This window comes from Mizuhopecten yessoensis, unplaced genomic scaffold, assembly GCF_002113885.1.
Source record: "Mizuhopecten yessoensis strain PY_sf001 unplaced genomic scaffold, ASM211388v2 scaffold11137, whole genome shotgun sequence".
Taxonomy (NCBI): Eukaryota; Metazoa; Mollusca; class Bivalvia; order Pectinida; family Pectinidae; genus Mizuhopecten; species Mizuhopecten yessoensis.
Genome location: NW_018408898.1, coordinates 531289 through 547013, shown reverse-complemented (window position 1 = coordinate 547013; position 15725 = coordinate 531289). Strand labels below are relative to the sequence as shown.

The 15725-nt window shown below is 34.1% G+C and overlaps 1 protein-coding gene across 12 annotated transcripts in view; it reads left to right on the top strand.

Moving 5' to 3' along the window:
- Window positions 1-15725, top strand: part of LOC110466564 — a 42880-nt gene that overhangs the window by 23364 nt on the left and 3791 nt on the right. For 4 of the 12 annotated variants that reach the window (XM_021523123.1, XM_021523119.1, XM_021523122.1 and 1 more), the window contains exons 4-11: window positions 788-808; window positions 4507-4533; window positions 8791-9068; window positions 9840-9967; window positions 10282-10463; window positions 11402-11512; window positions 12066-13614; window positions 14292-14315. In XM_021523123.1, coding sequence (XP_021378798.1) covers window positions 788-808; window positions 4507-4533; window positions 8791-9068; window positions 9840-9967; window positions 10282-10463; window positions 11402-11512; window positions 12066-13614; window positions 14292-14315 — 2320 coding nt within the window. The other 8 variants (XM_021523127.1, XM_021523125.1, XM_021523124.1 and 5 more) reach the window with 8 other exon arrangements.

The following is a 15725-nucleotide window of genomic DNA, read 5'->3' as shown; positions in this document are numbered from 1 at the left end:
GAATTGTTACTGAAGTACATATAGAGATGCCAGGAGACAGATTACACGTTTGAAAGGTCTATATATATATAAAGCATGGCCCCATAAGTTGACCTGGTCGTGTTGGGATTAATATTTGAGAATTAGCACACTTATATAAACCACAATTGAACTAATACTAAACTAATCAAACAGTAGTCTTAATCACTGCAGATGAAATAATAATGTTAGGAAAACATCATTTTGTGTCGTGATGAGATCAACGCATCACCAGAAATGCAGGTAAACTGTATAGCACTATTAACATTTGTTTCAATTAGTACTGTAAAGTTCATATTGTTGACGTGTTTTATATGTTTGCGTAAGTATGCATTGAGCATTGACCGTAAATTCAAGTTCAACGCAAACACATAACAAGATTTATCGTAAGACAAACATGTTGGGTAAACCAAAATGTATATAAAATAAAAACCCGTAAAGAACACCTTGTAAAATTCAGTGTTCGCTCATTGCAAGTGATATGCAGTGTGTTATTAGTTTTGACTCATGGAGAAGCATCAAGTTGTATAGAAAGTTCATTTCAAATCTCTATGTACAGCACATGGCGTTTGGTTCATAGACGACATTTGTGCGCATCAATAGGTAGATATAGTGGTTTACGACGTCAGTTTTGTTGTCGAGACATTCAAAGTGGAAATACAGTTGTACAGGGCATCGATGTTCTGCGAAAGGAATATATATCCTGTTTTATACAATGTCGACAACACTAAACACACGCGTGTAAAGTAACTTCTACTTTATTACCTAGTTGCGATGTCGAGGAAGATTGGTATGTATATATTACTGTCTGTGTGAAGCGAAAGTAATGCTTTGAGATTTTGTTACGCTTAATTAGTTGGGTGTCGCTATGTACATGTACATACTCTAACACTTTGAATAGATTGCATTCAACATGAGAAGCTAATACGAATTTTCTTTCAGGTGGGGTGAATAATGAATGTAGCATTCTACACTGAATTCAATAACACAACGCTGACTTACCTGGCTGCTAACCTGTTTAAGCTTCCAATCAAGTGCTCTAATGAATCTGAATCAGAAAAGTGACAATAGCTATCATGTTTGTGTTCAGACACGATGGAATTGAATTTTTTATGTTCTCGAGGTGTGTTCATTCTTTTGGTTGTAGTTAGCAAGGTTGATTTGGGACAATGGTATAAGTTATGCTTATTTCCACAATGTAAATTTTCATGAACTATTTTTGAGGTTTTTTTTATGTTTCATTAAAATTACTTGACAATGTATCTTACTGGAGGATTATAACAACCCATGGATATTCCTTATTTTCCCCATTTTTACTTACCATTTTTGAAAATAGGTGAACACTTCTTTCAAAATGGCTAACATTTTTCTTTTGTATTGTAATAAACTTACATGGCATCTCATTATGACAAATTACGTTTAAATTCTATTTTGTCCTAGTTTGTTACAGTCCGATAAGGAATATTTAATTTTGAAATTCTACTCCACGTAGATGTGAACATATTCCCGAATGTTTAAGTATTGAGGCTTTAGCATTGTTTGCTTAAACAAGGCAATAATACACAACACATAGATATATTTTTATTTGAGCAATATTTTCATACTACTATTATGTATTTTCATGATGATGTGAAACTATTTGATTGTGTATGATATATGTGGGTTTTTGCTGTAACAGTGTGTATATAGCATATACGAACTACATGTATACGATTTGTGATTTGTTTTTCTTTTTGCTTAATATTCCTTTTTCAGAAAAATTTACTGAAGATATATAATTTGCTTTCATTCTGAGTATTTTTATTAACATTTTTTATAAATATACCAAGTTATATTTTACGAACAGCTTATTTAATATGTATTGAATTTTCAATGTACAAGTGTTTGTTCTATGCGTTTTCATGAAATAACCTGTGTTAAAATGTAATATTTGAGCAGCAGATGAAAACAACCCACAAACGTGAATGATGACAGAAACAAGTATTCCTTTGTTTATGAATCTTTCGTAAAAATTGAATTGTAAATATTATACGTAAAATGTCAACAAGCATAGGTAAAAATACAGTTTATGATAAAACACGTATTTGACCTGTTTTACCGGAGTATGTATACTGAAATACTGAAGACGGGACATACAATGTCCTCTTCTAGTTTAAAAGATTTGCGTTTGACTTTTAAAAGTTAGAGACACGAATTAAATGTGTCAGGAATGACGTATTCCAGTAAGTCATGCGGTTGAATTTGACCTAGTCGATTACGCTTTACTTATGAAAAGCTAATTCCTATGCAGGTAAAAACGACAAAACTAATTATGTACCCGTGTTTTTCGTTTAGGAGAAAACATACAATTGCACCTATTCAAAAGGAAGTCTCGAAATGACATTTGTGTTTTTTTTTGCTTGTTTTGTTAGCTTGTTGACAACGTTACGGTAATATGGCAGTGGTCTTAAATGTACATTCAACTTGACGAGCTATAACATTGTCTGTACACGGGTTGGTAAATATATAATAAATATCCCGATTTGTAATATATCTATTAAATATACCTGCTTTCAAAATTGATACATTTATAACGTACATGTCGTTTATTCTTTTTTAAGTTTTTTTTCCCCGATACATAAATAAAAAAAACGTGATTGATCAAAATCTTCAAAGCTGTTAAGCGGTGTACGAATCTCATCACGACTTTGTAAAAGATCGTAAAAGATAAAAAGCTTATAAAAATCAGCCTTCCTTTTAAGTTGTTTTACAAGAACTTGACATAATGCGAGACTGTGATTAACTTTAAAACTTTGAACAGAGAATCCGTATGCTTATCTACGTTTAAAAAGATCACATGCGTGTTATTAACACTCTATTCGTTTGATGTCGAAAACACATTTTATTGGCCTTCCACCACATTAAGTCATTGTTAATCTTGCTAAATCTGGTCATGTGTAAACATTTCATTTTCTATATATAAGTATCGTTCATTAATATTTTAACATGCTTTGTTGAATATAGTCATCTGTATAGTATTCTATAAAGAAAGAAAAGAAATTGAAATTATGTAATGAAACAATCTGGACCCCGGGATTCGAATCCGCGCCTACCAGCGTGACGGTTGTTAAATGTTATCAAACACTCACTCACATGTATTTGGTAATTTACATAATTTCTAACCAACTTATTCAAATATCGACCTTCGATTAAATTTGTCAGAAGAAACATTTCGCTTTAGATATTGTATCTGTGCCTGTAATCAAGTTTAAAGACTATGTACTATTACAAACACTGATTGATGACAAGTATCAAAATAGGTTAAAACCGCGAATATAGTGTTATACCGTAGCTGTATAAGTTTGACTGGGGACTATATGAAGAGCATGTCACATTCTTACCTCTAAACACCTTAAGCCAATGAAAGAACACACTGGTATCATTATAGAGATATCGTGTTACTTTTCCACCCGTGCACACATCAACGAGTGGTATTGACATAGATGATTGCCCTTCAGTGACAACAACTGGTATTTTTTTCTATTGGTTTGTACAGTGTAGATTTGTAAGATATGAGTCGAGTTATTATCACTGATCCCGTTGTAAGGGAGATCGGGTGCCAGGTAAATTGTGAAGGTTAATGATAGGAAAGAGTATAGACTCAAGTGTAGGTAAACTTTTAAGTTTATGTGTTGTTGCCGTCGTTGACGGTACGCTGTGTACATGTGGAACTACTGTATGTATTACCTTAATTACAAAGTCACCTGACGTGGGAATCAGGTATGTATCTTGCCGATGGATATTTATATTAGCAAAAACACGTCTGTGTTGTTAGATTTTAATACCATCAAATGTTAAGTATTTTGTATACAAGATAGGGACATTTAATTTTATGTTAAACACCTAACGATATTTTTTTTCACAAGCGACGACACGTATTTCATCTGATATTCAGGTTGGCCCTTTTTTAAGTTTGTGTATTATCGAGGCAACACCGATGATTTGACCACCAGTAGCATATAACATCATTAATGTGTCCTTGTGGATTTGATGTGCATGTGGATTTGAGTGTTTTAATGTCTGTTAAAGTATGTTTGAAAGGATATCAAAAACATCACGAACGCTGGTCGTGGAGATGACGCTGATAAATGGAATACAAAGATAGGGATATTGGAATGCAACATATGAAATAGTACGGTTAACAGTTTGATTGCTGAACTAGTGTCAAACGTCGTGCAGCAAATATTTACCTGTAGATTAAAGGTGTGTTTAACCCTCCATGTGATCGGTATGTATAGGAATACGAAAGCGTTTTAAAAGCATTAAACTAAAACATCATATTCAAGGTATACATGTCCTCCTCAGGTTTCGACCTACACCAATGGATAAAGTGAATCTTATCTGATAAAAAAAGCGTGCACCACACAACAAATCTCAGGACGTAGAATTGAGAAATACATTTAAATGTAAATCATATGTGAAATATTATTGTCTGAATTACTCGTATAGGGAATCAACAGCGGATGTCGAACCGAGGTATGTATGAGAAGTGTTTGGTGATTGTTTTAATTGGTTTTCATGCAGCATTGCACAATGTTTGTATTTTGATGGTACATAATGGTATAAAAATGTTTTTTGTTTTGTTTTTAAATTGAATCCCAAAGGCTGTATTTTTTTACTCACACAGAATTGCTTCGGATGTTTTCACTGGTTTAATGGACACATGTGTTTGCTTGTGCAGTGTTTGTTCATATTAAGTGTGTATTTCGTCAGATGTTTAACTGTTGATTTTATATTTCTAAATTGTTCTTTATTTTGGTCATCATGCGACGTTATCAAACACCTTTCAAATCAAATTTTAAATATTGATATACAGATTTAGGACAAATCATTTTAGTTATGACATATTTTGTCGTATGACATATTTTGAGAACATAAGAAATTAATACGTACTTGGTATACTAAAACATTTACGATATTTTATACCGCACGTACATGCTATAGGCGTCTCATATCATACCTAATCTTTGCAAATATTGGAACAAATGCCGTATCTACAAAACAAAATAATGTTGCTAGAGATATGTATGAGCGATGTGATATGTTACGTTTGATCTACTGAGGTTAATCAATGGTTTACACATATAGTGGGTCAGTGTTTTCTAAGCAGTAGGGTAAAACACTGTGGAATGTTTAATACCAGCTGATATTGTTATCAGTGTCTGGTGAAGTGCTGGCTATAGCACGCTTACATGAAAGGTCACTTCCGATCATACTTAATCCCTGTTGATCCCTGTGCTAATACAGAATAGTACCGGATAATCAATAATCTGCTACTACACCAGACCCTACCATCTTATCATCCCAATCCCTAACATAACATTACCCTCTATGAACTGATAGATGGAGACGTACCCACTGCGATATGCCTCCTCGTTTCTACACCTCATGTCGCGCTTGCATAATGCTTATCATAAACCCCAGATAAAAACGGACAGAGCTTCGGTAATCTTATATTCTATTTAAAAATCATACACTGTACTGATACTAGTATACTGGATATGAATAAGTTAAATGTTTATGTATAACAATAATCCTCCAGTTTAAGGAATATTTGCGCTGTCGCAACGGAAAAGGTTTATTGTTTATTTCAAGATTTCCATATCTATATTTGAAGGACAAATTTATTTTACAGTGGTCCGTTGAAGTATACAACTTTTTTTTCTGAAGATACATATTTAAGAAATTCAAAGCTATATATTATAACAGATAAATCAATAATTAATAATGTTAGTTAAATAATTCCCCTTTATCATACTCTGTAAATGAAATGATAAAAAAATCACATCTCTATCTAAAAGATTAAATATGCAATGTAAAAATAAATACACTATCACATAGAGCAAACATACATTACCAACTATCCGATCTCACAGTTTGTTAGTTAAAACACGAACCCAATCTGTTGAAATACACTTTCCACTAAAACGAAGTTTGTTTAGCCTGTTATGTTTACAGGCTTTAGCTTTTAAAATTCTTTCTTAAAATGAAAAAAAATAAAAAAAATAAAAATATAAACGAATTCGAAAATTACGTCCTGGAGATAAACGAATATTTAGTTGTCGCGTATATTGGCCCCAACGTCAGTTTACAAAACTGTGTCCCGATGGTCAGTAAACGGACAATACTGAACTTTTCTCAGTTTGTTTTTGTATTCATCGATCACCTGTCCCCACCTTTTAGCTGATCTAATTCCAAACCTGTCATATAATATTCCTCCTGATTGTTTTAGAGTAAACATGCATGCTTGCTGATGATGATATTGATAAAGTAATAATAATAGACTGCATTGTATTTTATATACCGAATAATATTTGCGCGTCCTGTTACTGCTGGATCAAATCAAATGATCACGTAGATGGCTCGTGAATCAGCGAAAATATCATCCCCACGTATATAGTGAGACTTATATCGTTTAGTAGTGTATTCATTCACTTAAATAGATATCTAGATATAGGATCACTGCTATATGAATTCCCCAATATACCAGGTATGCCAGGTAGTATTAAAACATCAAATAGGATATTCTGGTATTGTAGTTAACGCATACACTTTTTTTATTTAGCCATATACATCATTGACGTCACTCGACTAGACTTGTCTTAAATCTTATCACATCAATATGACAAACCCAAGCTATTTACATATCTCCTATAGGCGACATGACAATTTGAAATAAATCACATAAATAAAATGTTGTCAGCCCTTCTAAGGCTATGTCAAATAAACAGGATATTGAATACCTAAGCGTTTATAACACACCTTATTCTATAAATACATCATACCCCTTTAACAGTTTTAGACATATGCACTGAGAAAACGTTGTTCAGCTTCGGATTATGATACCAATAACGTACAAAGAATGATTGTTTTTCATTACTTCGTAGGTATTCTCAACCTCCTAAACTACAGAGGGCAGATGTCCCGACACAGAAATATAACCAGACGTATGCACTAGATAACAGTAAATAACACAGACCGTGTTAGACCTTCGTTTCTGAATAGGGATACCACATGTGAACAACTATCTGTCAAAACTTATCTAAGCAAAAGGTGTATTTCAGCTTAATAGCTATCGAAGTACATAATGTGCTGTTATTGAAGGTCTAACGCATTTATTAGACAATTTGTTTTGAATAAAATAGGTCGATGTGCCGGATTTATTTTGCGTTAATGAGTTTTATTCAAACGGACAGAAAGACACGTATGCTATTTATCTTACAAATTTGTAGATATGCGGGGGCAAAGTAGTAAATGGTGTGATTGAAGACGCGACCTATTCATACTTAGGATTCCAATTGACATGTTTACTGTAATATGTCTCAATATCCGTATTTTGAATAAGCATTGATCGATCGTGATATGTTATTTTGTATAAAAAGCCAATTCAAGGGTTGTCAAAACAATTCTTACATTACGATATGTATATGATCTGTTAAGCAAAAGGTTGATACCCATCAAAGTAAGTATTTGTTCTGATGTATGCATATCTTATTGCCTATAATGTTTAAAACTTTACTTTCGATAATTCTCTTGATGTGAAAATTTGATTGTTCCGCTTCCGATAAAAGTTCCCTAAAGTGACTACATTGTTCCAATATCGCGGTATTCAAGTTCATATATATCTGTTCCAAAACAATTGAAATTATTTCATAATGAAACTTGTCCAATTTTATATAAATGAGCGGTATTTATATATGTTAAGGTAAATTTCATTGACGAATTTTCTTTTAATGTTCATTACAATTTAACTACCAACGTCTTCTTAGTTGGTACGTATCACACGAATGATTATATTATGGGTTGATAGCCCTTCTCTTGTTGTTGGCATAATGTAAATTTGCATTCATTGGCAAAGAAGAGTCAATCCCAAAGTACACGAATATCCTACTAATATGATGTACATATCTAAACTATGGATTTGTCACTATTTTACCATGCAGGTAGGACCTTGAAAAAGGTCACCTGCAACACAGGTACAAAATAATTTGTGATACTTAAGTGATTAACATTATGCATTTAAATGGAGTCAAACATTTTTTATGTATTTTAATTGGTATTTTGACACATTGGACATTATTTCATTCAGTACTTTGTAATACAGAAGCAAACTCTATTTACCTTTTACAGTACACAAATTTCCTCACTTTATAACAGAATCGTTTTAATCATTAACCAAATCATGTTTACAATTGAAATGTTTTCAATGTAACATTGGATAACAAAATCACTCAGGATTAATTTTATAAAATTTTAAATGTTCCATACATTTATATCTAAGTTATTGTATTATGTGTATGTTGCTTTCAGGAAAAGAGTTGGTGTTCACGTGTATTAAGTATCTATACATTTACAGTTCATATTGGACTTTTAGAGTATTCCTATCGGCGTTGTAGTTGTACGTTTGTAGTTTGCCAGTGAGTCTGAACAAGTGTGTGTCGGCCTACAGTATAATCTATATTTCCCTACAATTGCTATATGGTCCTAAGTGAGTAAGTATCACTTCATATACCCATGTATTATCCGTGGGGTCTTGAGACGGTGTGCATGTTACAGTTCCTATGTGATCATGTGAGACTTTGTTTATTGCATTTTTTGTATAAATCCTGAGTGCTTTTAATGCAAAAAGAGGCATAGCGACAGTAACATCAGCGTCTGCAGTCAGTATGGTTTATCTGTAAACAGGAAAGTGTGAGTACCGGTATATAACAATATCATCTTAACCTTTCGCAGTTTCTATGTGATCCTGAGCGGAAGTACCTCCGTTTACATTGACCCAAGGATGACGGGGGAGGAGGAAGGTGGGACGATAGCTACGGAGAAGACTACCCCTCCAAAGGTAGCAGAAAAACCCAAATCGGAAGATGGAGAAGGGGGAGAGGAACAGGAGGAGGTAAAAGAAGAGGGAGATGAAGAAGAGGAAGAAAGAAAACGCCTGGAACAGCAAGAACAAGAAAGGAAACTCATGAAACTAGACAGGAATAAATTTGGCAAATTCATCATGACGTATGGTAAAGCAATACATACGTTTTACATGGAATAATGAAGATGTGACAGCATGTAATTGTTGATATTCGAAAATGGTTTTACAAATATCTGGCAACTGTTAAGGAATACTTATTGCTTTTAACTATCTGTATTTCATGTTAGTAATTTTCTCGTATTACTCACTATAACTCTGTAATATGATTTTAATATTATCATTATGAAGCCGGGATCTTTGCTAAACAATTTTTCCCTATAAAGTCGCGTGACCTGGGGAGCATATACTCGATGCATCGTTAAGACAAACAATGTATATTTCAGGTGAACTAGAACTGCTGTCAATTAATGGAAATCAATAATTAATTCGGTAATAGATGTAGTAGCAATTCGAATGTATTTCCACACGTTTAAATGTATTTTATTGATTTTGTAAATAGGTCGGTGAATCTTAATGGTACACTGTGATAAATATAAAGTTACCATGTGGTTAACACTACCGAGTCATATCAAATCGAAGATCCATAAAAGACGGAGTTTCGTTGTACAGGTATTGTGGTAAATTGCCGCGACTGTTTAAAGTTCCTATAGAAATGTAGACATACTTCTGTATGCTTTAAATAGATCGCGCGATTGTGCTTAACAATTGATCAAATCACGTATTGATCTGGCATTTTCTTTATTTCGTTTTCTGAAATATGCTAACATAAACTGATGATAGTAAGATAGTTTTAAATAAGGTATATATACTTTTGGCCTTGTTCATTTTTATTCTTACTGAAGCATCATTGTTATTGCAGAACCAGGGAAGGCATTTGGTGAAGTTGCACTTGTCAAACGCGATGCCCTGAGGAACGCGTCTATCATTGCGGACGAAAACTGTGACTTGATGGTGATTGGACAAGATCTGTACGAACGTTCACTGAAAGTGAGTGCGGGTGGTATGAATTAGGTTGGTTTTGTTTTATTGGGGTTACCGTCCTATAAACAACTCAATTAATTAAAAGACGTGCCTCCCCTTGCAATAAAAAGGACTGATAACGATTCTGTATATGTTTGTTAGGGTTTACGTCTTATTAACAGTTATGGTCATTTAAGGACGTGATAGGTATTGGTGATAGTACCTGGAGAAAAACAACAGACCTGCGGCTACTAGCTTGCGACTGCCCCACATAGGTCCCGAACTACATTTATCACAAGTATAACACATTTTATAAGGGAATATGTTTTGTTTGTTTCTAGGCTGACCAGGAAAAAGAGTTTGCCCAGATAACAGCCTTCATCGACTCCCATCCATTCTTCTCGAACATGTCAAGCAAGTTCAAGAAATTATTGGAAATGAGTCTGCGGAAGGAAACATACACGTTTGACACCGTCATGATCAAACAGGGTGATCCAGTTATTGGTCTTCATTTTCTTCTCCAGTAAGTAATTCGCTGAAATGATGTGATGCTCTGTTATATCCAATTATTTAACTCATATAGTGTGCTATATGAAGCGACTGACTTAAGGTTCAACAAGCCCCCTATAAGATGTAATAGTCACCCTAAATTTCAACCCCCTGACAAGTCATATTCAAATACCTTTATCAAAAATCGGAATATATACATGTAATTTAAATATATTGAACTTGTACATGAGCTATTAAAAAGGTACATAACCAGATTAACGAAGTCAAAATATGGCATCAAGTCTGATGTAATGATAAAAGTTGCTCACCAGATTTATAGCATGTCAATATCTCAAGCGACCCAGCTAAATGTTACAAACTGACATGTTGTTTGAAGATCATTTATATACCTAGGTCATGCGGGGCTTTATTTCTCTTTAAATTTGTTTGGAGAGGTATACCGGCCTCACAAGAAGATGGCTGTTGCTATGGGAAAGTACAAAAATCATAGTAAAACGTCCGCGTAACATATTTTAACGGTATATATGTGTAAAACCATACACCCTTGACAATAAACACTATTAAAACTTCATATAAGATGTCCTTTCTTAATGTCAATGATTTTGTAAAAGAGCTAGACTTGTTATAAACATTATTATACTGTTCAGCTTCAATGTTTATAACATGTCCAGCGCATTCATATAATCACAGAATGTTATCAAATGGCACATCATCTAAAGTTCTTTTATTGATCAGGGTTACTTAGGCTTTGTTTTCTTATTTATAAATTGCTAAAATGTATTACCAGGGGATTTTACAATGGTTTTAGTGGTTTCGTATGGCCACATTAAAACCAACATCAGCGAATGAAACAATTTTATTTATTTATTTTGTGTTGTAATAATTCATATAATCTTACTGAAATGTTACAATGATTTACGCTATTAATATTGTTGTACATTTGGCCTATAGGGGACAAGCGAAAATAGTGGCTGAGCCGCACAAACATCCGAAGCAGTATCCTCATCTTTGGCCTTTCGAGGCCGGCATCGATATCATATCAGTGGAGTTTGCACATCTGAGGTAAATAACCTACTTTCTATGCTATCAGATACCGTGTCACTTTGCTAAAATTGTTTTTAATTATATCTTAATCTAGTATCGAATATAAGAATAATTAATCGATAACAGATCAAACCTGTTCCGCATGGCATGTAAGGAAAACAGGTTACCAAAGAATCGCACATGCTTGTGTTTGGTAAATCTGTGTTCACACCCGATGGGGGAATCAATCACCTTTTGCTTGATATATTATAAGTTGAAATGGTGCATCTAATGTTGAATCATGCTTCCACCAATTGAAATGTATTGAGCGCAATAATTTGAGTTTATAGATATAGGTAAGTAAAAATTAAAAAAGGAGAAACTCAATATTTCTAAATTTTATATTAATAATCTACACACATTTTATTCAATATAACAATTAGTACTTTGATGCCACAGTTCTTGTTTCTAATATTTTTGGGTTGATCATTAATCGTGTTTATGTATCATTCGTATATCCAATGCTAAACACGACATTTTAAAATCTAGGTGTAAATAAACTGGTTAAGTAGGAAACTATTCATATTCACAGGGAAGCAAGGCGAGCTGCAATCCTCCGTAAATACGAAGATCCGTCCGTTTGGGAGACAAAAACTGAGGATACAATCATTAGAAGGGAACAAGGGTATGCCGCGGTGGAGAAATGGATGAAGGAAAAGCACATAGAATTGTGTAGTGTTCAAGCAGGGGAGGTACTTGGTGACATAGAAACGCTCATGAACTTCAACACCTATATGCAGACTGTGAAGTGTACTTCCAACACAGAAGTGTACATTCTTGATTCAAAGAACTTTGAAAGGCTTGTAGGCAAACGAAACCTTTCTACGACAGAGGTCATGCGTGCAAAAGTGATAGAAAAGCTCAAGACACGCGTAGATTCAAAACATGGACATTTGGTGCCTTTACTGAAATTCCTTCATTTCAAAATGAACGAGCAGAGCTTGCCTCCGCCGCGAGAGTTACCGAAATTAAAAACTACAAAAGTGTTACCAGATAAAGATGTACAAAACCTGTTTTTGCTACAAGCATTCAAATCTGGAAAAGCTCCTCTTGTTGAGCCCATTGTTCCAGGAACTTTGTACTACAAGGATTTGATGAAAGAAAAGGCCAAGTCTAGGGAAATGCAACGCAAGGCCGAAGGTAAGACAGTTGCATCGACAACGTCTACACTAAGGGCAAACAAACGCAACAAACCAAAACGGCAGCCGCGAAGTTTAATGGCGATTCGGGAGTCGCTACGGCAAATGATGGAGGCTGATGTCATCCAAGTAGACAATAAATCAACCAGAAAAAAGCTTGGGTCAAAATATGGGTCAACGGTATCTCTAGCTCCGTCAAACCAGTCTCAACAATTATTCCCTCCAATTGTACCCGTGACAGATTCTAAACCAAAACTAGACAATTCCAGGAGTTTCATGACAATGTTAAATTCTAAATCGCATGAGAAAGAGACTCCAGTAAGGGAAGTGGATATTACACCACGTGACCATGAAACAGTGCAAGGAAACAGTGCTTCACAGGATCAGAAAAAAGTGTCTCCAAGGAAACAGAAGCCTGTGCTTATAACAGAGACTGCCGCACCTAAACGCGATGTAGATTTGCCGATGATTACCGAGGAACGAACACAAGAGGAAATCGTTCTTCATAAGAAAGTGTCAGGGAAATATGCAAAGGAAGGAGATACTTTAGATGGGAGAGTGGCTTTACCTGCCATAAAGGTTACATCGACTGATCGGAGCCAGCCCCGTGTGAAACAACAACAACAAAGCTCTAATCCTGGTGAAATAGTTTTCCCAAACAATGTGACAGGTGAACGTTTGGTTTTGCCATCCATTGAAGGAACAGAGGACGCAAGTTCTCCCGAACGGAAGGGAAAGTGGGGTAGCGCAATGAAATTTGTAAACGAAGAAATACAGCAACGTTTAACTAATGAAATGGAGGATGGTACTTTTCAACGGGAGATTGACAGTGAATTTCACGACAAAGCTATGGTAATGCTGGAAAGCAAAATTGAATCCTTTAACGTCCAGCATGGTGGACCTGCAAAGTGTCTACCGAAACTAGCACGATTCGCTGCAGACGTGAGTAAACAGTTCATTTGTTTATAAAAGCTTATCAAATAGTTTCCTTCATAGGTTTTATAGGAATGTTTCTTGTTCAATATCACCAAAAAATTATGTTTAAGAAATGCATTTTCGTTTGAGGTAAATTGAGATATTTGTATTATAAATAGTTCGTCATTATTCGTCATTCAACAAAACCACTCTTTGTATTTGAATTAAAACTACCTCAATTAAATTCCTGTCACCTGGTACTCGACGATCGACATAATTAATGATATGATGTTTTGTAAGTAAAACCAAGTTAACCTATGTTAGATCCAGTGTATATAGTTTTGAGTAGCTAATTATGTACAGGCAACCGTAGATAGAAAGAATAATCTAATTGTTTATTAATATTTCATATAGCCTAATTCATTGCTTCAAACGTATGATGGAACACTATCTGTTTGATCTTTCTTTTCGATTAATATAGTAATCACTACAGAAAATATGTTTTAAAAGAATTACTGGGGTATAAGCAGATGAAAATCTACATTATTATTTAACTGTCTCTTTTTAATTGGCTTCACTGTTTTCCTGCAGTATTGATAATGTAAGCCTTCGCAGTATTTCCAGGAGCGCTTTTCGTTTTAGATTGATATCACTAATATAAAGCTATACAGGTTTTCTTTACGACACATGCTGTTTTTCTGTAGACGCGGCGGTATCGACGACGACAGGTATTAATATATCACATTTGCTTTTTCTAGTAGAACAGTGTATACTTTTCCATTTTTATTGATATCATACATGTACCCATTATCTGTTTGTATGTCTACCTGTAGTAGCGCTCTAGTATCCAATAATAAATTCTGTGTTATAAGGTTTGTATATGCAATCATGAGCTGGTGGGTTTCATATTCAGTTTGAAAGCTAGTTTCATTTTGCTTCAAATTTCAATATATGGGCTCAAAATAGATTACATATGTTGCACTTGGCGATAAAGATTATAACTACAAACTACATCCGTGTGAGTTATTTCCCTTCATTTCAACACATCGATAGCGAATGTGTTAGCTAGGCTTTTATGAGTATGACCGGTAAAACAATCGAGCACTTCTGTATTTTGTAGTAAAGTAAATTTCTATCTTAATGTCCCAGACAAAACCTTATTGCCTGCAGAGTACCTTGAACAATGTCATACTTTTTATGTATTCTCTTGACAGGGAAGGGTTTGTCCGAACGTAGAATGCTAGATTTATAAAAGTACATTAAACTATGAACTTATCTTAGTCGCAATATGCTGCATACAACAGTAGAGTAATATTACGTCGTGTTTAAGTACTGTCATGGTTTATGATGACCTTTTGTTTCACGTGTAAATGATGACTTGTCTTACTTGTTACAATTTTTCGTGTCTCTATTTTAGTGCAAGCTATGCACAGGATATCAATACATCGAATTTATAATATATCTCTATTATCCTAGACCACAAATTTACAATTATATTGGGTTTCTTGTAGCACAGACAATGACAGGTTTAGCCTTTATCTGTATGTTTATGTGTGCACAGGAAACATTTATTTTAAATATGCACTTTAAAGTTATTGTATATATTCAGAAATATGTATAGCACGTGTACTGCACGATGTAGCTAAATATATACTCGCCTATGTATCCTACATGCTATATTTTTCCTACATCCAGAAATCAGGAGTATTATCTTATAACTTTGAACGCATGTGTTGGTAGCAAATGCTATATGTACTGAGTACGAATGTTTGTAAACAGGTAAACTGAAATGTCGAAATGTCTGTTTAAATGCTTACTCCTATCTTTATTTTATGTTTCAAATGATATACTGATTTAAGATAATTCTCTATCAACAATATATGCATGCTCGATATATTTCATATGTAGCCATGAATATTAAAATAATGCATATATATATCATCAATATATTAATAAATCTCTCATCCATTAAATATATGAGAGTTTCAATAATTATTTCGATGTGTTTTTTGTCAGAGAATCAAACACCTATTCACAGTTATTAATAAAAACTACTAAAAAGAGTATAAAAAAGCTGTCTTTGGATATTACTGTGCAATCAGGGGGCGCTATTAACATATTAACGACTTTTACATCCC